Source organism: Orcinus orca, chromosome 19 (genome assembly GCF_937001465.1).
Source record: "Orcinus orca chromosome 19, mOrcOrc1.1, whole genome shotgun sequence".
In the NCBI taxonomy this organism is placed as follows: domain Eukaryota; kingdom Metazoa; phylum Chordata; class Mammalia; order Artiodactyla; family Delphinidae; genus Orcinus; species Orcinus orca.
The window spans coordinates 14,033,154-14,053,533 of record NC_064577.1 but is presented as its reverse complement, the minus strand read 5'-3'; the positions used below and the strand labels follow the sequence as shown (position 1 = coordinate 14,053,533).

Sequence of the window (20,380 nt, the reverse complement as noted above, 5' to 3'; positions counted from 1 at the left end):
TGGTTAGGATTCCGGGCTTTCACTGCCGTGGCCTGGGTTCAATCACTGGTCAGGGAACTGCGATCCTGCGAGCCGCACAGCGCGGCAATAAATAAATAAATATTTAAAATTAAATCATTCAATTCAATGTAGAAACAGTAACTTTCTATACGTGATTTTCAAGAAAATAATTATACTCTAAAAATGCTTTATATATACGTAATTCATAAATTACTGTTCATTTCCTTTACAACAAATACAAAATAAAATTAAAATGCTTTAAAGATATGCATTTTTTATCAAAGAAATAGGGAAAATGAAACCATACAACGAGTAGGTAACACTCTGGCAGCATAATGGTCTCTTTTCACAGAGTTAAGACATTTATCGTTTGCCCTTTTTAATAAACCCCCAACATTTTACTGCTCCCCTTTTCACTTTCCCAGTCAGTACGTGCAGCTGTTAGGAACCCTTTCCCAAGCACTGAGGGCAGAACAAGTTTTGGAATCAGATCTCTTGGTTTACATCCCAGATCCCCCAGTTGGGAGCTGTGTGACCTTCGGCAGGTGACATCCTTTTTGTGCCTCAGTTTTCTGTAAAATGGGCACAGCAAGAGTAGCCACCTCGCAGGGTTGTTGGGAAGATCAGGTGAGTTCGTGCTTGTACAATGCCGCACACAGCACACGTTCAACAAACACAGAGGCTATTCCCGCCAGACTCTTTTCATCCTTTACCTCGAAACGTGTGTCCAGTTCTTACAGTACTCTGGTAGGAGAAGACACAGTCCCATTACGTTTAAGAGCATAATTAGCTAACCCTGGCCACTCCAAGAGATTCAATACAGAGTCTTCTGGGACACGTATGTATTAAGTGATGACAAAATCACTTATTTTTGTCTATTTGGAGTTTTCAGTTCCGTGGCTTGAGGAGGCAGGGCTGAGGAGACACAGGGTGCACTTTTCTGTGGAGAGTCTAAAAAGGTAGTCATGGTTGGGAACTAGTAGTTAGCTTGTGAAAGCACAGAGGAGATGAGTTGTTTTTCAACTCCTGGTAGAAGGAAGAGTAAAATGGCTGGGGGTCCAAACGTGGCAAATTTGCAGAGGCTTCCTGAATGCCATGAACGCCTTTGCTTGAGATTAGCTTAGGTGATTTTCTATTCAGTAGATGACATCTTTAGTGGTTAATAAAAAAAGGACTTGGATGATATATATGTGCGAGTGTGTGCGTGGCCATGACTCACTCCTTGACTTGGATCGGATAATGGCCTTTTGGAGGGCAAAGCCCTTCCCTTCTGGGGTTGGTCAAGAGGCTGATCCCAAAATAACAACCTGTAAACAACAAGACGCTACTGTAGAGCACAGGGAACTCTATTCAATAGCCGGTAATAAACCATAATGGAAAAGAATATGAAAAAGATATACATGTATAACTGAATCACTTTGCCGTAGAGCAGACACTCACATGACACTGTAAATCAACTATACTTCAATAAATTCAATTTTTTAAAGGACATCACGATCTGGTTCTTTCAGGAAACAGAAAGCCTGATGGATGCCGAGGAACGGTGCGAGGGGCTCATCAAAAGGAAGATTCAGCTGGAGGCCAAAGTGAAGGAGCTAAACGAGAGGCTGGAAGAGGAGGGAGGGGATGAATTCTGAACTGGTTGCCAAGAAGAGGAACCTGGAAGATAAATGCTCCTCCCTCAAAAGAGACACTGACGACCTGGCGCTGACCCTTACCGAGGTGGAGAAGGAGAAGCACGCCACGGAGAACAAGGTGAGCACGCCCAGCCCCCGCCAGGAGGAGAGAGGCGGGGAAGGAGCCCGTTCACCCAACATTGTCCAGAAGTGAGAGGGGAGCCAGTGGACGGGCAGTTACATTCCAGTGAGTCCGCCTCTGCCCTGTTCTAGACCCCATGGGCTCTTCCCCCTCTCCGGCTGCCTGCCTGGTTGTACCACAAACTTCTAGCCCTAACCCTTCCTCCACAAGCCAAGAGATGCTTCAGGAAAAGCATGTGGCACAGGGGGAGCCGACAAATGTGCCTACAGGGCCAGGCAGATGATGAGGGAAGCAGGTGATGAAGAAGGCAGAAAGTGGACCACACCAGGGATTGGCAGGGAGGTTAGAGGCACAGGGACCCTCGTGCATGCACGAGGTTAGAGGCACAGGGACCCTCGTGCATTACTGGTAGAGTGTAGACTGATGCGGCCTTCGGGAACGCCATCTGGAAATTCTTAGTCGAATGAAGAATCCACACATCCGGACTTCCCTGGTGGCGCAGTGGTTACGAATCCACCTGCCGATGCAGGGGACACGGGTTTGAGCCCTGGTCTGGGAAGCTCCCACAGGCTGTGGAGCAACTAAGCCCGTGCGCCACAACTACTGCAGCCCGCGTGCCACAACTACTGTGCCCCTGCGCCTAGAGTCCGTGCTCTGCAACAAAGAGAAGCCACCGCAATGAGAAGCCCGTGCACTGCAACGAAGAGTAGCCCCTGCTCGCCACAACTAGAGAAAGCCCGTGCACAGCAACGAAGACCCGACGCAGCCAAAAATAAATAAATTAATTAAAAAAAAAAAAAAGAATCCTTCAACCCAGTGATTCTGCTCCTGGGTATACAAACCAGGGAATTCTTCTGCCAGGTCCACGAGGGGACATGTATGAGGATGTTCATGGCAGTGTGGCTTGTGGTGGGGGGTGCTGGAGGCAAGATCGGGGTCCACGTTGGAGGGATGGAGAGGTACAGGGCAGAGGACGCACGGCAGGGTATACTACACAGCCATCAGGGCAACAAGATGGATGTAAAAGAGAACAAAGGAAGAAAGAGAAATATACAGCATGGTACCATTTATGTAGACTAAAATCACACGCACACAAAATCACAGACACTTTACAAAAGTAAATGAAAAACACAATCCATGATTCATACCATAATGGTTGCCAGTGAGACGGAGGCAAGGATGAGGTTGGCCAGGTGTGAGATGACCCGCGTCAGTGTGGGACAGACAACCGGGCGTTGATAGGGAGGTGATAGGGAGGGGTGGGGACTGCGGCGAACTGGAGAGCACTTGCCCTGCCCCCAGGTGGCAGCCAGGGCCCCGCGCCAGCCAGCTGGTGCCCGGTAGCCATGTGAGTCCAGCACTGCCAGAGCTTCCAATTTTCCTTGAGAAACCAGACATCCCAGATTTTATGTGAAATCTCATGTTTTTTCAACTTTTATTCAAAAGTTGTAAACTCTTATGTGGCCAGATTCGGCCCATAGGTCAGGAATTACCAACCTCTGAGCTGGCAGAGCGTCATACATGGAGAAAAGTTCAATTTAACGCCTTAAAATCTCTGCGGTTGGTGCCGCTGTCCTGCTTCCTGACACACAGGACTCCTGTTCCGGCTTTTCCTGCATAGCACCTCATGCCTGTCCTTCTTCCCCTTCCTGCCTCATTCTAAACCCCAGGTCAGCTAATAAACAAATCCCCATGGATGTATTGAGATGAATATAGACTGTTGTGTTCCTTCCAGAGGCGGCATATTTGCATTTATCAGTGTCCTTCCTTGTACCATATAACACCCTCTTTAAAGGAATCAGCTTTTAGGGGAGGGTTTGAGGCTCTGTGATAGGCCAGTGAGGATTGAAAAAACCCAGAGGCTGCCAATTTCAGGATGATGCAGCCAACACTGTGAGCACCTGCTGCGGAGGCAAAGAAGCAGTAGCCAAAAAACAAAAAAGTCACAGAAAAGGGAAAAAAAAGAATCAACAGCCTTTGCCAGAAGCTTCTGGTTTAATTGTTTGAACTTTCAATTGGTGTTGATACTCTCTTAGGTAAAGAATCTTTCAGAAGAAATGACAGCGCTTGAAGAAAACATTTCCAAACTGACCAAAGAGAAGAAACCTCTGCAGGAAGCCCATCAGCAAACATTGGAGGATCTTCAGGTTGAAGAAGACAAAGCCAGTGGTCTCACCAAAATAAAAGTCAGGCTGGAGCAGCAAGCAGATGGCGTGAGGATATCACCAAAATAAAAGTCAGGCTGGAGCAGCAAGCAGACGGCGTGAGGATATTTTATTACTACGCCCTAACATTGATTACTTGTGGAAGCGCAGGCAGGATGGGGTCTACACAGGACGCAGGGGTTGAGAGTTCCGACTCTAGAGCCAGAATCCCCGAGTTCAGATCTCAGCCCATTCCAAATGAATCTGGAATGCTGAGTGAGCCACTTAACTCATGAAGCCTCAGTCCCCACCTTGTGAAATGGAGATACAATTAGCTCTACCTCGGAGGGTTTGCATGGAAAGCTCTACCTCGGAGGGTATGCGTGGAAAGCTCAGCACGTAGAGGGTGTTCAGTAAAATGTCAGCTGCTAGTGTCATCATCATCACTAGCATCCACTTGAATGTAGGTCTTTGGGTTCCGAAAGCTCCAATCCTGTTCTAATTTAGTTAAAAGTGAGTTCCAGGGCTTTCCTGGTGGCGCAGTGGTTGAGAGTCCGCCTGCCGATGCAGGGGATGCGGGTTCGTGCCCCAGTCCGGGAAGATCCCACGTGCCGCGGAGCGGCTGGGCCCGTGAGCCATGGTCGCTGAGCCTGCGCGTCCGGAGCCTGTGCTCCGCAACGGGAGAGGCCACAACAGTGAGAGGCCCGGGTACCGCAAAAAAAAAAAAAAAAGACTATACTGTAAGAAGATCCCATGGTTCCTTTGAGTGTCATCTTCTCAAAAGTTTGTTTACAAACCAGTAAATACTTATCTATTAAAAGCTGATGGTCTAAGATATTGGTGATTAAGCAGCAATCACACATAAAAATAAAGAAAACCTGAAATGACCAATTTTTTAAACTGACCTTTATGTGTTCTGTATTTTTATTCTTATTTCACCTAATGAGAAGCTAAACTGTCAAACGGTTCAATACTGGGCACCAGGGACCCATGTTTCCCATTCATGTTGGCTTTTTCTTTTCTTTTTAAAGAGTAACGTGGAAAGAACGTGCCAGACTGTGGAAGACCAATTTAATGAAGTCAAGGCCAAGGATGACCAACAGACACAGTTAATCCATGATCTGAACATGCAGAAGGCGAGGCTGCAGACCCAAAATGGTGAGGATGGGCAGGGCCCGGTGGTGGGACCACTGGGCCATGGGAGAGGGTGGGCCAGACTCTGACGTGGGGCCACATCTGTTTGCCAGGGGAGCTGAGCCACCAAGTGGAAGAGAAGAAGGCTCTGATTTCACAGCTAACCGAAAGCAAGCAGGCCCTCACCCAGCAGCTGGAGGAGCTTAAGAGGCAGCTAGAAGAAGAAACCACGGTAAGGGTGGTTGCCTCTGTTCAGGAAGGCAGAGTCAGGTGGAACCTGAGAAGTCACCAGGCCGGCTGGGGGCACTGCTGCATCATGAAGCGTGATGCTCATCTCTTCCTTGTAGTAGAAGGAACCTGTTCTTGGAGGTTACAGGACCTTGGCATTGGATCTCCTTCTTCAGAGCTAGAAAACTCTACCAGGGTGCTCCATTCTCAGAGCTCCTCTGTGCCCCACTGGAGGGGCTGATAAACGCCCCTCCCCAGCCAGGGGTATCCCCTCCCCATCACTGTACTAGCTTGGGCATCTCTGCCTCTGTGCATTCTTTCACTCTGCCCAGCAATTCATCCCAGCCCCTTGAAAGGCCCTCCTCTTTCTCCTTCATCACTCTTTGTGTATCACCAGCTACAACACCCACATTTAAGCCCCCCTCCTCCAAGAGACCACATTTGGAGCACCCTTGGGACATCTGCATAAACATGGACACCATTATCACCTTCTTGACGTCAATATCAAGCTATTTATGTTTATAATTCATGTCTCCCCACGAATCTGTAAACTTCTAAAGGTCAAGAATTATTTTTCCCCACTGTAACGGTAAACAGTAAGTACAGAACAGTGCACACAGTAGGTGCTTAGTAAACGCTGTTGATGGGTGTTCGAGCACTAGAATAGGAATCTAGAAGTCCGCAAACCTGCATGAGTGTAATTCTGAGGTTACCATGTGCCAGCTAAAACTTACAGGGCAGTCTCTTGGAACTCCACCAAGCTCCATCTGCCCCTTCCAAAAAGGAAGTGCTATATTAGTCTCCCATCTTCCTATTATAGGGTAGGGGTATTTGGTGGACTGGGTGGAGGCAGGGGAAGTGGAGAGAACCAGAACATGAGAAGGTCCATTACAGGAGCAAGGCTGTCCTCTGGCCAGGATACAGCTAAGCTTTCCTTCCTGGGCAAAGTTTTGTTGTTTATTTGTGTCTTTAAAAGGATAAAAATGTATGAGTTATTGCACTGGGTTGACCAGAAAGTATTTTGTGACCATTATAATGAGAGCTACATTGTCTTCCCGACCAGGTGGGAGTGAGTCATGGAGGCCTCTGGGCATGTCCCCCTCCTGTTTGGGAAGAGGTGGCAGAGCTGTGGAAACGGCATAGCTCATGTCAGAGTTCCCGGGTGGGGACACAGCCCACTGGTGACACCAAAAGATGCTTTTGGGGTTTTCATGGTCACAGTACTCCATAACACTGCATTAAGTAGTGAGAAAATTATTCTCTTTCCAATTCTACTTCAATTCTTCTGATTAAATAAGGAAAAGGTCTCACTTTGGATACCATTTCTCTAACACTGATGTATCTTCCTCACTAAGACACAGAGAGTAGGCCTCAGACACAGAGGCACAGCAGCAAAGTACTTCATTAGAAGGTGAAAACACCGCCTTACCTCCATTGCATTTATTATAGTTATCTTCTGTTTATGGCAAATGTTAATGGTTTTCCATTTAAATAAATATATTTAAATATAATAAAGGAGTCAACTTTTTAAAAAATGAAGTAAATAAAACAGGAGATATACTGCTACAGCAAAGTTTGTGAAGGCAGCAAGGGAGTGATACAAGTTGGGAAACACTGGTTGAAACAAAAATACCTTAACTTGGAAAATGGCCACACGTTTTTGCAATCTGTCACCACTGTGATTCCGCAGGCCAAGAGTGCCCTGGCCCACGCCCTGCAGTCCTCCCGCCACGACTGTGACCTGCTGTGGGAACAGTATGAGGAGGAGCAGGAAGCCAAGGCCGAGATGCAGAGGGCGCTGTCCAAGGCCAACAGCGAGGTGGCCCAGTGGAGGACCAAATACGAGACGGACGCCATCCAGCACACAGAGGAGCTGGAGGAGGCCAAGTAGGGGCTCCCAGGTTACGGTAGGAGAGTCGACCCTAAGACACAAGGGAAGGAACAGAGGACAGACCTTCTCTTCCTCCCCAGGCCTTTGAGTTTTCTTAAACACGCAGACCTGGTCTCCCTGCCCCTCTCCCAGGGTACTGTCCATTCCGCCTGGTCCCTTGGCGCCTCCTAGGTGACTGCTTTGCCCATCTGGGGACTCTTCAGGTGATACGTACTGTCCAATCATCAAACTCTAGGTCTTCTCAAATTCCAGTCCTTTGTAGATGGCTCGATTCCCTTCCGATCTGATAATTACTTCTGAAATGGTCCACCTTTGTCAACAACAACAAACCTGGTTCTCTTAGGAAAAAACTGGCCCAGAGGCTCCAGGAAGCAGAGGAAAACACAGAGGCTGTGAGCTCCAAGAGTGCTTCCTTGGAGAAAACCAAGCAGAGGCTCCAGGGAGACGTGGACGACCTGATGCTGGATTTGGAGCAGGCCAACACCACCTGCGCCTGCCTGGACAAGAAGCGGAGGAACTTCGATGAGGTCCTTCCCCACCGCTTGACGGCAGCCACAATGCCAGAGATGTGTGAGATGCACACCTTCGGGGAGGCCCTCGAGCATCAACTCCCAGTGTGGAGAGTTTGGGGCTTTGCGCTGTCTCTTTACTTTTGTGACAGTCCCTCCAAAATGAATTTTATTTTTCGTTAAAGTTAATTCAACTTACTTTGAGATCAACGTATCTTTCAAGAATACAGCAGATCTCTGTAGTGATACCAGAGTTTGGAACCCCTGAGTTTGGGGCTCACCCTGTTTCTTTGGTCCCTAAGGATAGAAGGGTCCAACCTTGTCATTGCTGACGGCCCTTGTTGACATGACTCATCCAAGTCCCTGGCCCTTTCGGCTTCTCACGTGTCCCTCTGTCACCTCCTAGGTCCTCACAGAGTGGAAACAAAAATTGGATGAGAGTTGGAAGCTGCTCAGAAAGAGTCCGGGTCACTTAGTACTGAAATCTTCAAGATGCGCAATGCCTACGAGCAGGTGGTGGGTCAGTTAGAGACACTGAGACCGGAGAACAAAATTCTGCAAGGTGAGCTCTCCCCATCACAGGGGTGTGACAGTCCCCAGCTCTCTCCCCATCACAGGTGACAGCCCCCAGCTCTCTCCCCCCAACAGGTGTGTGACAGCCCCCAGCTCTCTCCCCCCAACAGGTGTGACAGCCCCCAGCTCTCTCCCCATCACAGGTGTGTGACAGTCCCCAGCTCTCTCCCCATCACAGGTGTGTAACAGTCCCCAGCTCTCTCCCCATCACAGGTATGTAACAGTACCCAGCTCTCTCCCCATCACAGGGGTGTGACAGCCCCCAGCTCTCTCCCCATCACAGGAGTGTGACAGTCCCCAGCTCTCTCCCCCCAACAGGTATGTGACAGCCCCCAGCTCTCTCCCCCCAACAGGTGACAGCCCCCAGCTCTCTCCCCCCAACAGGTGTGTGACAGTCCCCCTTCTCTTCTGGCCACCCCTCCCCCATTTGGCCACAGCATCCTCCTTCCTGCTGCCCCACAAAATCCTCACATCTACTCAGTTTACCCTGAGACCCAAACTCCCCCGATGTAAGGCATACTCACAGCCAAGCCTTGCTCTTGAGAACAGAGGGCTCCCTGGGCTGCTAAGCTCCCTGCTCTTCTACAGAACATATCTTCCATGGATTCTGTCTCTACATGGCTTTGTGTCCTTGATCCTGTCACTAGATCCCTTAGGATCTCAGACTGCTGACCTATAAAACTAGACCAGACGCAGTGCCCCCCAAAGCCCCTTCTATTTCCGAGACCATGATTCGATGTGTTTTCTCCACAGTTTTCTCCCCCGGTCCTCTCTGTGCCCATTCTGTGTCCTGTGTGAAGGTTCAGGGTCATACAGGTGTTCTGTTGCTCCTCCCCACGCATCTTCAGGTGAGGCCACACACCTGTGTCTTGTCCACACCTTCCCCGAAAGGTTTCACTGTACTTGTTCTCTCCTATATGAATGTCATGAATGAATCACCAATCCCCAAATTCCCTGGCAAATGCCTGTGCTATCAGACAGAGCCTGTGAAAACAGCCTAAATCAGGCCTGTCCTTTGCAGAAGAGATTTCTGACTTAACCGTGCAGATTGCGGAAATGAGCACGAATCTTCAGCAAGTGGAGAAGACCAAGAAGCAAGTGGAAAGAAAAGTCAGACCTCCAGGCTGCCCTAGAAGAGGTGGAGGCAAGTGTCTGGGATGTGAAGGAGGGCGGGACACTGAGGAAGGGGACTAGACCACCCCCAGGGGCCCTTCCTGGCGGGAGGCACTGGGGCTCCAATGGGAAAAATCCAGCCCCACCCCCGCCGGGGGGGGGGACCAGCTGCTCTCTGCTGCTTCGTCTCCTGGGTGTCCTCTAGTCCATCATATTTCTCCTACTGAATAAATAAACTTGTTCATTATGTCCTCAACGTCTTCCTCTCAGAAAGCAAGAACTCAATCACCAAACATCCTGAGAGCCAGCTCAGAATGCCTTAGTTTAAACAGAGAGTTATACACAGTCATCTTTGGCTGTTGGGAATTCTGTGTGGTCCAAAGAGTGCAGTATCCTGATGTAATCATCAGTTGTGGCCAGTGAGGGGTTTGGGGCTTTGCGCTGTCTCTTTACTTTTGTGACAGTCCCTCCAAAATGAATTTTATTTTTCGTTAAAGTTAATTCAACTTACTTTGAGATCAAAGTACTTACTTTGAGATCTTAAGACGTTCTAGGGAAATCTGCACTACGCAGGATAACAGGAGAGCAATTTCTCTGTCTTTCTCTGTCTTTTTTGAGAAGAGGTTGGCTCCTGACTTATGGTCACTATTTAAAAAGACACAGTAATCAAAATTTTTACTAATTGAAAACGATGCTCTGTCCTCCTCAAGACATAAGACTGTTAACAACAAAGCTTCAGTTCTAGTTTCATTACTAGTAACAACTTGGAAGCAAACTGTTTGACCTTTTTGAGTACTGTTCTATTTATTTGTAAAATGAGTCTAATAATACCCATTTTATCATAATGGGGATGAAAAACCTCATTCAAGAAGGTGGCTGCCCCCGGCAATCCCAAGCCCTCCTTGACTTTTATCAGGGTTCCCTGGAGCACGAAGAGAGCAAGATTTTGCGTGTCCAGCTAGAGAAGGACAGAGAAATCGAGCAGCTGAAAAGAAACAGCCAGTGGGCAGCAGAGGCCATGCAGAGCGTGCTGGATGCTGAGATCTGGAGCCGGAATGATGCTCTGAGGCTGAAGAAGAAGATGGAGGGGGACCTCAGTGAGATGGAGATTCAGCTGCGCCACTCCAACCGCCAGGTGGCAGAAACCCAGAAACACCGTGCTCAGTCCAGAGCCAGCTCAAGGTGAGTGCACGGCCCCTGGAGGACCTGGCGGGACCTCAGCCTGCCCTGGGCTCCGGTCTCACCCCTGGTTTCTCATGAAGGACTGCCAGCTGCATCTGGATGATGCCCTGAGAGGCAATGAGGACCTCAAGGGGCAGCCGGCCATCGTGGAGCGCAGGAATGGCCTCTTGCTGGAGGAGCCGGAGGAGAGCAAGGTGGCCCTGGAGCAGACGGAGCGGACCCGTAAACTGTCGGAGCAGGGGCTGCTGGATGCCAGCGACCGCGTGCAGCTCCTTCACTCCCAGGTGTGTCCATCCTCACTCCACCCAGGGTCCACCCTGGAGGCAGGCAGGACCCAGGCTTGATGGAAAGGAGTTCCCACCACTCCTTCCAGGCTAGTGGTCAAGACAAACTTTCATTAGGCCTAGTTCTTGGAATAACTTTGTCTCTAGATGGACAGATTGCTAAGCTTTCTTTTATCTGAAGAAAAAAGATCATGGGGAAATCGGAGCAAGGAATGACGAATTATTGCATAAAAGGGCTGGAAAAGGCTTCACAGAGGCAGTAACATATAAGCTGCAAGCTTAGAAAATTAGGATTGTCTTTTGAAATAATTACTTTTAGGAAAGTTAAAGAATTCCTTGTTTCATTTTTTACTTTTTTGGACCACGCCACATGGCATACGGGATCTTAGTTCCCCAACCAGGGATCGAACCCGCGCCCTGCGCGGTGGAAACACAAAGCCCTAATCACTGGACCGCCAGGGAATGCCCCCAAAATTCCTTGCTTTAAAAACTATTTTTTGAATTAGCCAAAAAAATAGAAAAATATCAACCATATTGTTAGCATTTTGGGATCTCTTATTCTAGGCTCTTGTTTCTATACATAAATATGATATTTTTTGTAAACGTGATCAATCCTTTTGCAACTTTTTTCATTTAACAACGTGTTGTGAACATATTTCTCTATTTTAGGGGTTTTTTGGGGTTTTTTTGTTTTTGTTTTTTGTTTTGCGGTACGCGGGCCTCTCACTGCTGTGGCCTCTCCCGTTGTGGAGCACAGGCTCCGGACGTGCAGGCTCAGCGCCACGGCTTCACGGGCCCAGCTGCTCCGTGGCATGTGGGATCTTCCCGGACCAGGACACGAACCCGTGTCCCTTGCATCGGCAGGCAGACTCTCAACCACTGCGCCACCAGGGAAGCCCATATTTCTATATTTTAAAATAGTTTTCTACGATACAGTTTTTTAATGGCAGAAAAGCAGTCCATTTTAGTTGTGTATTATGACACTTTTATTTAATCAGTCTTCTATGGTTGGATATTTTTAGACTGTTCCCAATAAAAATTTTTATGATTAGAAGATTGTATGACAAACTTCTTCATAACTAAATTTTCACATATATCCATGATTACTATTTCCTTAATATTCCTAAAAGTAAGTAAATTCCTGGAAGTATATATTCATGGTCAAAACAGCAAAGACATTTATGATATGTTGTAAACTGGTCTTTAAACAAAGTTGTCCCAACTTTTATTCCCATGGGGAAAATATGTGAGAGTGCTTAGCTATTATTTTTTTAATCTTCACCAATTTTATGGTTGAAAATGCCTCATTTTAAAAATTCTTGTTTCTTTGATTACTAATGAGGTGGAACATTTTGTCGTATTTTTTGGCTACTTGTATTTCTTCTGGTGTGTCTTAGCTATTTTCACTTTTGCCCTTTTTTCTTAATGATTTGTCTTTTTTACATATTAAGGAAGGAAATATTTTTTCAGTAATGCACACTGCAAATGTTTTCTCGTTTGTCATCATCCTAACAACTCTATGTACAATGTTTTGATCATGAGAATTATTTTTCATTTCACAGTTATGTCAACCATTTCCTTGTTCCAGCACGTTTAACTAAATAATCTATCCTTCCTCAAATATTTGAATGTCCACATTTATCATTCACTCAGTTCTTTTCTGTACAATTCTCGGGCCTGTTTTGGGATAGCTGTCCTATCAAAAATGAAAGCGTCTTTTTAATTTTTTTCACCTGTGTGAAAAATAAGAAATGGAACGTTCTCGAGATTGACTTCCTTCCCCACCCAACCCTCTCCCTTCCAATCGTTGTACGTGTCCAAATGTAGCCCGAACCTCTTATCTAATTTTTCTTGTAGAACACGTGCCTGATAAATAGCAAGAAAAAACTGGAAGCTGACATAGCCCAATGCCAGGCAGAGGTGGAGAACTCTATCCAGGAGTCCAAAAATGCAGAGGAGAAGGCCAGGAAGGCCATCACGGATGTGAGCTCCATTCTCTCTTATCAGAGATGCTGTCTGGAGATGAGAAAGGGGCTTCTAAGCTGGGACCTGCAAGTAGGTTTCCTCTCCTCACCCCTGCATTCAGTCAGCGGTGGCTTCCTGGAGAGACGGAAGGAGATGGAGCCTCAGCAGAGGCCAAGCGGGAGGGGAGCCATGCAGAATCAGCGGCGGCTGCGGGAAGGAGGAAGGCATCAGCGTGCCTAGTACCAGCCTCACAGCATCCTCCGTGTGCCCGCATAGGAGGGGTGGGTGGCCCACTGATGCTCCTGTGGACTTAACCAGGCGGCCATGATGGCCGAGGAGCTGAAGAAGGGGCAGGACACCAGCGCCCACCTGGGGCGGATGAAGAAGAACCTGGAGCAGACGGTGAAGGACCTGCAGCACCACCTGGACGAGGCTGAGCAGCTGGCCCTGAAGGGCGGGAAGAAGCAGATCCAGAAGCTGGAGGTGCGGGTAGAGTGGCGGGAGAGGACTCTCACTCCCAGAGTGACACCAGTTCAGCCGCCTCTGGCAGAACCACAGTCCAGAAACTTAGGTGGCGGGGAATTGGGCAGAGTCGACTGTAGGTTCAGTTTGAGGACCACTTGTGAAACTCCCTGTGAGCCAAATGTCCCCCCTACTTCTCCCTCTCCGGTCCCTACGCCCCAAGACACACACAAACCCATTTTTGAATGCGTATCCCTCGATACCTACAATATAATGACATTTCAAATGTTCACATTCTGTTTTTATACAGATTCAGATCTACATAAATGGAAGGGGAAACATACCTTACAATCATAAGATTACACATTTTGGTGCAATTTACATTTTGGACCAGGCTCCACTTTGATAAACAATGGCCCATCCTACATAAGATATGCAGTCTCCCTTGCCCTCCCATTCCGGGATCTCATTCCCTTCCCAGATTTCCTAATGTCGAAACACAACTTGCAATTCTGCTGCCTTCCTCAACTCCATCCTAAATGCAGGGTGACTGGCGTTTCCCCCAGGCTAACTCGCCAGCGAAGTGCGATCCACACACAGGACAGTCCTGATTTTTCTTTACCTGGGAGCGTATTTTTTAGTTTTTAGTTTCTTTGCTGGTGGTTCCCTTTGTTTCCTATACCCCTTGCTTTTCCTGTTAGACCCTGGATGGTTTATTTGTTTTTCTAAACAGGCTGCATTACCCATTTGCAGTTTGGAGACGGCTCGGAGGAAGAGGATGTTAAACTGTCTCTGCTGTCCCCCAGAGAAGAGGCACGAAAGAGGGAAAGAGGATGAAGGGGAGGAGAAGAGAGGGAAACTTCTCCCAGCAGGAAAGACCCGAACACATTCTTCATGCCAGCCTCCCAAGGATGTGGTCACCAGCACTTGTACACTTTAAATGTGAAACGATTTTTTGGCTAAAAACTACAAGGCTGCAGACACATGAGTAACAAAAGTAAACACCAGGGAAGTCAGAGCTCCCAGAATTCTTTAAATGCTTATTTTTAATTATTCCCAGTCCTCTTCTATTAAAACAAACTTGGGCTTGTCCTTCACAGGGACCCCTCCCTGGACGGAGGAATTAGATCCCATGCCACCCTCTTTGATACTTTGATTCCTGGGTTGGCAGGGAACCCTCCTCCAACCTCTCCTCTGTCGTGGTGAGGCACCTTGACTGTCCTCCAATCCCCAGCTGCCCAGTTATCTTAGCTCCATGAACCTTACAGAGGCCTAGAGAGAATTCCCAGGGAAGCTGATGGAAGACAGCTTCCCGGGGCCGGTGGGTGGGGTCTTCTCTGGAACAGTGCCCAGAGCTGCCTGTTCCACTGGTAGATTTCAAGGTTGATCCAGTGGGTCTGCAGGCCCAGAGCCGCCCTCTCTGTGGCTACTGGGATGCCCAGGGACTGGCTGCCACCTCCACCACTGGGCTCTCCCTGGATTGAGGAATCGGGCCCCAGGTGGTGACCTGCACTCTCAGTGGCTGTCCTGCCCCCTCACGACTTCAGGAAAGGCAGACACAGCTATGAAATCAACAATACCTGTGTAGTGCTTTATCATCAAAAAATACTTCCACAGACTTTGTCTCATCTGATCCCCACAGTCAAGGCAGTTTGGGCAGGAATTATCATCACCATTCTAAATACATGGAAATTCATACTCAGTGATGACAACGGGCTTACTTTGGATGGATCAGCTGGACGGGGGGCTGAAACACACCTTGGACTCTACCTGGCCCAGGTTCTCTCCATGACCCTTGTCACCTTCCTTGATCAGGAAGCCCTCACCGAGCTGCATGGCCCCAGGGGAGGCATCACTTTTTTGCGAAGCCTGGTCCACTAGGCGAGGCGCGTGCACCCGGGGTGCTCCTGCCCAAAGACGGCGTCTCATTGTCACTTGCACAAAGCCACGGCACGGACTAGTGGCGGCCTTGGGAACCACATGTGTTCCTGAGCCCTAGGAGGAGTCATCTGCGCAAAATATAAGTAGAGCATCTTGAGTTTACCCTAAAACAACCGGCACGTGAGTGGGTGAGAAAAGCCTGGGAGGCGTGACCTGACCTCTGTGCTCTCTTCTGGGAGCAGGAGTCACATAGCAGGCTAGAGGCTGAGCAGAAGAGGGGAGCCCAGGCCCTGAAGGGCGCGCACAGATACGAACGGAAGGTCAAGGAAATGACTTACCAGGTAGGCAACGGCTCTCCTGCATCCCCTGGATCTGACCCGGCAGAAGCAGCGGGGGAGGGGGTCTGGGGCCCTGGCACCGACGCTGTGTTGGCAGGCCGAGGAGGGCCGCTAGAACATACTCAGGCTCCAGGACCTGGTGGACAAGCTGCAGGCCAAAGTGAAGGCTTCCAGGAAGCAGGCGGAGGAGGCCGTGAGTAGGGGGTCCCGGGGAGTGGGGAGGGGGCGCCCTGGCCCCGAGCAGGAGTCCGTCCCTGTTTCACAGCGCCCGCGGCAGCTGAGGCCTGAGTTTTCATTTGCAGGCTATAAACACAAGCCCAGGACGCCTGCCCTTTCCCTCCCCGGTCTTCATTATGCAAACCTGCCCCACCTCCCCCTCCCCTGGGCCTCCTGCCTCACTAGTCCTGGCCCCGCCCCTCCATCCCTTCCCTCTGCCTCAGCCCACCTGGCTTTAATCCCACCCACACTGGCTGACTCCACCCACCCCCAACTTACGCAGAATTCCCTGCCCTGTGAGCTAACCTTGAACACCTGGCCTTAATTCACATCATCACATCTCAGCCCTGGCCCTGGCTTCTACCACATCCATCCCTCCCTGGCCTCCCTAGCTCCCACCCTCCAGTTCACCCTTTTTGATCTGCCCTTGAGCAAACAGGTGAAACCAACAGTGAGGAAATAGTTTGGGCTGAAACCAACATTTCCCAAATATCTTCTGGGGCCACTAGGTCTGGAGGATGTTAATAGCAGGAAGTTGGGGCAGCAGGTGGGGGGAGGGGGAGGTATTTTACAGAAAAGAAATCGTTTGGGAAACTCTGGGTTACACAAAGTTGGACGATGGGTGGCTTTACTTCCAGGATTTCTCAGATTTTGCAGGTAATACGGGATGGACTCCAGAGTGGAAAAGGCGTTCTAGATTGTAGCATCTCCCACCCTTTAGTGGACCTTGGCATCTTTGTATTGGAGGCAGAGCCTCTCACAGGACCAGTGTCCTGAGGAACAAAACCTGGGGGAGTCTGGCCTACATAAATGACGGAGGATGTGGCTTCTTCCCTGTCCTTTTTACTCCCCGCCAAGAGCCTGGTGCTCCTGTCTTGACCTCTGGGAAGCAGATCTGAACTGGTTAAGGTGGGGGAGGGTCAGTACAGTCGCAGCAGGACTGGCCAGGCTGGAGGGGCCCCGGGAGGCCACCTTCATCAGAAACGCTTGGATGGCTCTCAGACCCATACAATTCCCCGGGCTGCAGGCAGACAGTACGGGGAGCAGGCCCAGGCAGGGTTGGGGGGGTGGGAGCTGGCCCTTTGGTGTCAGGCAGACAGTATGGGGAGCAGGCCCAGGCGGGGTTGGGGGGGGCGGGGGCTGGCCCTTTGGTGTCTGACAGCTCCACATGCCTTGGGACACTTGGATTTCCTCCCAAGAGCTCCGGGGTTGGGGGGATGGCAGAGAGGCGGGGTGCAGGGGAACATGCAGGCATCCTGGGGGCAGCAGACCTGCGAGGTAACCAGGCAGTGCACACAGGTGCCACGGGCATCGTCTTCACTGCTGCAGAGCTCAGCTTTCCCTCCTCTGCCGCCAGGGAAGTGGGGGCCCAAGCTCTCCTGGTTCCGCAGCTCCCCAGAGGCCACCAGGGACCGGGGGCCTCAGCGCCAGAGTGAGGGACTTCCTCAGCCTCCTGCCCCCTCCACCTTCCGTTCAGGAGGAGCAGGCCAACACACAGCTGTCCAGGTGCCGGAGGGTCCAGCGCGGGCTGGAGGAGGCCGAGGAACGGGCGGACATCGCCGAGTCCCAGGTCAACAAGCTGCGGGCCAAGAGCCGCGACGTGGGGGCCCCGGTGAGAGCAGACTTCCTCCCCAGACGTCCTAGGACCCAGGACCAGGCAGCACCCAGCAGAGTTTGGAGGGTGGCTGTCAGTGCACCGTCCCTGCTGCTGGTCGTGCAGCCACAAAAGTCACCGCTTTAGCCTAGACCCCGTGGTTCCAGGCTCACAGGAGCAGTGCGGGACCAGGGGCCAGACCACCCTATCATCCCCGCCCCTCCCTGTTGCAAGAGGCGCTGCCCAAGAAGCCTCTGCTTTGGGGGGGATTCACCCCAACTCCGGGAGCTCGACTGCTTTGTTTTTACAAGGTGCGAAGGGAGATAAAGCCACGCCTGAATATTTTCCTGAGGCTCCAGCTGCCCCCACTTGAAGACAGTGCCCAGCCTCACCTTTGGTTTGACTCATTTCCTGTGTACAATTCTTTTTCTCCCCCAGAAGATGGAAGAATGAGCCCTTCCCCCCCGTTGCCATGGGACACCTCGGGAAAACGGAGAGAGGGTGTTGTGAGAAATCAATTCTCCTGACTACTCGGGTCCCTGGCTCTGCTGTGTTTATCATCACCGTCCATTCCTCCTCTGTGGGGTGGTTTTCAGTTCTTGCCAGGTCTATTTATAAACTGTAAAGAAAGTAAGGGATGTGAAAGCAGACCCTCCTGGCCCTGAGAAGGAAAGGTGGAAATCCAACCATCTGGAGATATATCACCAGCTCCCCAGCAGTTAAAAATAAAAACGCTTTCAGATAAGCACACCCCTTTTTCTGCCTAGGAACTCATAATTCTTTCCAATTCAGTTCCCCTAAATTTACAGACAGGGAAACTGGACCCAGATAGACTAAGCACTCTGACTGTAGTTGTCCAGGGTGGTGGGAGACTAGACCCCAAGATCCCAGGCCCCCCAAGCAGGGCTCTTTCCACCAAGCAGCTCTGCTTTTCCATCCCGTCCCCCCCAGCGGCCGTGTCTCCACTCCTCTCAGACCACCTACAGCTCCCAGAACATCTTTGGAGGCAGTAGGCGCTCCTGAACCTGGGATGCATTCCTGGGAGGACAGATGCTTCGGGAAGGACTGCCTAGGGGCTGGCCTGTCCGGCAAGCCCTGCCCCTCCTTCGGGTCCCTCCCCTCCACGCACATGGACCCTTCCCCTGGTGCTTGAGCCAAGGGTGAGGGGCGCAGCTAGTCTCAGGGTCGCTCCCAGATCCCAGCCAGATCTTGCTGAGTGTCATTATGTTGGTTTGCTTACCCTGAAGGGTCGTAAAGCAGCAGGACAAACAAGGACAGGATCAGAAGCCGAGACGAAATCTGAGCCTCGGCCTGACCACTTCGTAGCAGCAGCTGTGTGGCCTGGGTTGGCCGCATACATTCTCTGAACCTGAGTTGCCTCAACAGTCAGACTGACCCGTGCGGTCAGGGGCATGGACTTTGGGTTCCAGCAAACCGGGATGGAATCCCAATATTATCACATACCAACTGTGTGGCCTCGGGCAACTTAAGACTAACGGTCTGAGCCTCGATTTCCTTATTCTGTAAGGCAGAGATACCAATAAAAATCTCAGCTTTCCCAGGACAGATGGGGGGTTGGGGGGTTGGCAAGGTGTGCAGGGATCCTGGCTTACTATGTACCAGGCACTGAGATGCACTCTCCTCTAACATCTGAGATCGTCCCTTCTCTCTGGCCTTCTAGGTCCTCCTTTCCATCTCATCACCAGCCCACCCCTTGTGCCTTTGACACAGTGGGGCTGGAAGTTAACGATGGGTGGCGCCAGTCGTGGTGGCAGGAAATGATTCTGAGGTCGGGTGATCTCAGATGTCTGACATCACCACCACCATCATCACTATCATCACCATACTCACCATCATCATGGCTAAACTTGAGGACTGAAAGAGTCATTAAAAATGATCTCTTCGGGGGCTTCCCTGGTGGCGCAGTGGTTGGGAGTCCACTTGCCGATGCAGGGGACACAGGTTCGTGCCCCGGTCCGGGAAGATGCCACATGTCGTGGAGCAACTAGGCCCGTGAGCCGTGGCCGCTGGGCCTGCGCGTCCGGAGACTGTGCTCCGCAACGGGAGAGGCTGCGACAGTGAGAGGCCTGAGTACCGCGATGAAGAGTGGCCCCCACTCGCTGCAACTAGAGAAAGCCCACGCACAGAAACGAAGACCCAACACAGCCAAAAATAAAATAAATTAATTAATTAAAATTTTTAAAAAGCTAAAAAAAAAATGATCTCTTCAATCTCCTCAGTTTTACAGGCAAGGAAACCAAGGCTGTTCTCAAAGTCCCCAGATACCAGATCCTAATCCTACATTTCTGCCACCCTATTGCATCGCCCTCCCAATAAAAGTAATACAATTTCAAATACACGAACAATTTTGTATGATGCTGAGTATTTATGGGACCGTTTTCCTCTTTTCCATCCTGGCCTCCCAACAAGCCCATCAGGAGGTCAGGCAGATATTAATACCTTCATTTTCTGACGGGGCTGCAGATGGACTGTGGCTTTTCCAATGCTGAGGAGGAACTGACATGGCAGCTCTTCAGACTCACCGTGCAGCACGGAGTCTCACACAGTGGCCTTTCCCTCTGTGTGGGCGTGGGCTTTCGTGGTGAGAGCCCTGGGGCCAACCTGCCGGGGTCCCAGTCTTGCCCTGCCATTCATAGCTGTGTGATTGGGAACAAGTTACTCCATGGCTTTAAGCCTCAGCATCCTCACGTATAAAACGGGATGTAACAATGTACTTTAGAGGGTTATACTGAGAAGTAAGTAAGAATATGCAAGGAACGCCCTTGGTCTGGAGCCAGACACACAGTTTGTACCCTGGTAGCCTGGCATCATGGTGGGCAGAGGTAACACATGGTCTAAGGGCACAGGTGGAGTGTAAGACAGGGGCCCAGATGGGCTGGGGCTTTCACTGTGTCTCTAAGGAGCTTCCTCTGGTTTGAGGGGCTAACACACCATGCATTTGAGGGTCATCAAAAAAATCTCCCGTGGAATCACTCCTCACACCCCAACAAAAGCAGATCTGGATTCCATCTGCTCAAACACTCCCCAGGTCACCTGGAGCTGCCTAGCATCTCTGCACTTACCTGGTCCCCCACCTCCCCACCCTGG

General features: G+C 50.3%; 1 protein-coding gene across 1 annotated transcript in view; it reads left to right on the top strand.

The window, feature by feature from the left end:
• LOC101278058 (myosin-13) overlaps positions 1–19,827 on the top strand; it is a 45,185-nt gene extending 25,358 nt beyond the window's left edge. Inside the window, 19 exon segments of the mRNA XM_049701953.1 lie at positions 1,512–1,619; positions 1,621–1,755; positions 3,795–3,971; positions 4,934–5,060; positions 5,150–5,268; positions 6,955–7,151; positions 7,499–7,682; positions 8,071–8,098; positions 8,101–8,226; positions 9,259–9,340; positions 9,342–9,381; positions 10,267–10,507; positions 10,510–10,532; positions 10,613–10,816; positions 12,674–12,799; positions 13,100–13,270; positions 15,367–15,465; positions 15,560–15,655; positions 17,156–19,827. Coding sequence (XP_049557910.1) covers positions 1,512–1,619; positions 1,621–1,755; positions 3,795–3,971; positions 4,934–5,060; positions 5,150–5,268; positions 6,955–7,151; positions 7,499–7,682; positions 8,071–8,098; positions 8,101–8,226; positions 9,259–9,340; positions 9,342–9,381; positions 10,267–10,507; positions 10,510–10,532; positions 10,613–10,816; positions 12,674–12,799; positions 13,100–13,270; positions 15,367–15,465; positions 15,560–15,655; positions 17,156–17,419 — 2,547 coding nt within the window. The 3' untranslated portion in view covers positions 17,420–19,827.
• Positions 19,828–20,380: the final 553 nt, after the last annotated feature.